The following is a 1943-nucleotide window of genomic DNA, read 5'->3' on the forward strand; positions in this document are numbered from 1 at the left end:
GATCACAATCAACAAAGATAAGATGCGCAAGCACTGCAAGCGAAATCATGAGCAAGCGTGGGTGGGAGAGAAAAGCTTGCTCTATAGGACTGTGAAGGTGCAGAGCTTTTTCCGCACTGGAGGACTGCAGAAATACTTTGTTGTTAGTTTTATAGATGCTAGAGATCCCGAAGACGCTGCGATGGAAACCCACGTCTAGGCACAGCTTGCTGAGTACAGATTAACACAACAAGAAATTAAGGAAGAGCTGCAAACACTAGAAGAAGCTGCAAAGACTGACAAGACGGGATGGTTTAAGCGCACAGGCTGGCTGGAGTTCTTTAAGGACTGGAATCTCGCTCATCTAGCGCATTAAGCCCGCCTGCCCAATCACAGCGAGCGCAAGATCAAGCTGGCTGCTCAGCTGACTGAAGGGCTGATCAAAAGAAGCGTGAAAGGACTAGCTACGCTCCCGCAAGAGTTGAGGCGCTGGCTGCAGAGCGCAAAGCGAGAGGAGCCAGACGTGCGACCGTTGGCGCGCTTGCAGAATCCGGAGAGTCAGGCAGTGTACACAAGCTACATGGTGAGGTTCGTCAGCTTCTATCTGCGGGTACTAGCCGACGAAGAGCAGCGGATTGTGCGCTTTGGAGAGCAGCAGAATGCAGCCGCTTATGCAGAAAGCTGCTCAGCATCAGGCAGCGAGGAGGACAGCGAGGAGGACAGCGAGGAGGACGATGACGGCAAGAGCAGTAAAGCTGATAGTGACAGCCCGCGGCCCCGACGTACAACACGCAATCGAACGCAGCTAGATAGGGTGAAAGATGCACGTGAGCTCTTCACGTGGACAGACGAGCAGAAGTTATTTAGGATCAAGCTATGGGACGCGCTAGATGGCAACAACAGAGCAGCTTAGACAGAGGCGCTTCTTGCGTCAATCAGCTCGTTTGTCTTCACAACATATTACCCTATAGCGCTGTCTACTAGTCTAATTCAGTTTCTGGCAGTGCTTGGGTATGATACAGGCACAGACCGCTTGCGGACAGCAAAGAACTACTTGTATATGCTAGCAGGGATGGTGTACTGCGTGCGGGTAGTCGCAGTTGAGGCGCTGCTCCCAGGCTCACAGCGCAGCGCGCAAACTGAGCTGGACCGCGATCGCTTTGTAGAGATGCGGCAGAGGTATCTAGCAGATGGCTCGTTCAGCCCGATGAGCGAGATGATCAGCATGCTCGCGTACGGCAAGCACATTGGATTAAACGCCGGCAACTCAGGCAACGCACACTGGTCTCTGGACAGAAAGACGTTTTATCTAAACAGTCGTCCAATTGCTATCAGCCATTTCTGCAAGATGGCGCAAGACTTGCTGGCTGAAGCAGAGCAGATGCTGCAGGAGCTGTGCTGGATTGGAAAGGAGGAGGACTGGGTAACTATTAATCTTAAGTAGGTAGTTGATGATGTTACATTCACAAAGCGACGCACGTCGTTTGTCAATGCACCAGGCAACTAACTGCTAGGTGGGCTAGAGTGGATGCTTAAGCGCGCACTCACCACAGAGGGCGGCCAGCGCTTGAAGCGTGCAGACGGGCAGTGGAGCGTCAAGGCAGTGCGGCAGTACTTACGGCAGGTTGACCGCTTCTTGGAGGTGCTACTCTGCAGCGTGCACGTCGCGTCAGGGCAGCCAGGGAGGGGGTCAGAGATCACGACAATTCGACACCGCAACAGTGTACTGCAGGACCGCAACATCTTTGTTGTAGATGGGCAGGTAATGATAGTTGTCCGCTATCACAAGTCGCAGTCGCAGTGGGACAAGCCAAAGATTGTGCCGCGCTTCTTGCCACTGCAGCTGGGGCAGGTGATGGCATTGTACTTGGTGCACATGCAGCCGTTTAAGGAGTATCTGACGCTGCAGGTGCTTGGGGGGAACTACAGCGACTACGTGTGGCACGATGCGCAGGGCGCGTGGG

At 53.7% G+C, this 1943-nt stretch overlaps 2 protein-coding genes across 2 annotated transcripts; both read left to right on the top strand.

Annotated features, from left to right (window-relative positions):
• Positions 1–248: 248 nt before the first annotated feature.
• Positions 249–943, top strand: M421DRAFT_427183 (uncharacterized protein). Its single transcript, XM_033594597.1, has 2 exons — positions 249–565; positions 609–943. The coding sequence occupies exons 1-2, from the start codon at positions 560–562 to the stop codon at positions 786–788; spliced, it is 186 nt and encodes a 61-aa protein (XP_033442453.1). The 5' UTR covers positions 249–559; the 3' UTR covers positions 789–943.
• Positions 944–1498: 555 nt separating this feature from the next.
• M421DRAFT_33210 (uncharacterized protein) lies at positions 1499–1885 on the top strand (the record flags this gene model as incomplete). The annotated part of the gene is made up of 1 exon (XM_033589389.1): positions 1499–1885. A coding segment is annotated over one exon (387 nt), but the record flags the coding sequence as incomplete, so codon positions are not given.
• Between the last annotated feature and the right edge of the window lie 58 nt (positions 1886–1943).

The sequence above is a fragment of the Didymella exigua genome, assembly GCF_010094145.1.
Source record: "Didymella exigua CBS 183.55 unplaced genomic scaffold M421scaffold_97, whole genome shotgun sequence".
NCBI lineage: Eukaryota > Fungi > Ascomycota > Dothideomycetes > Pleosporales > Didymellaceae > Didymella > Didymella exigua.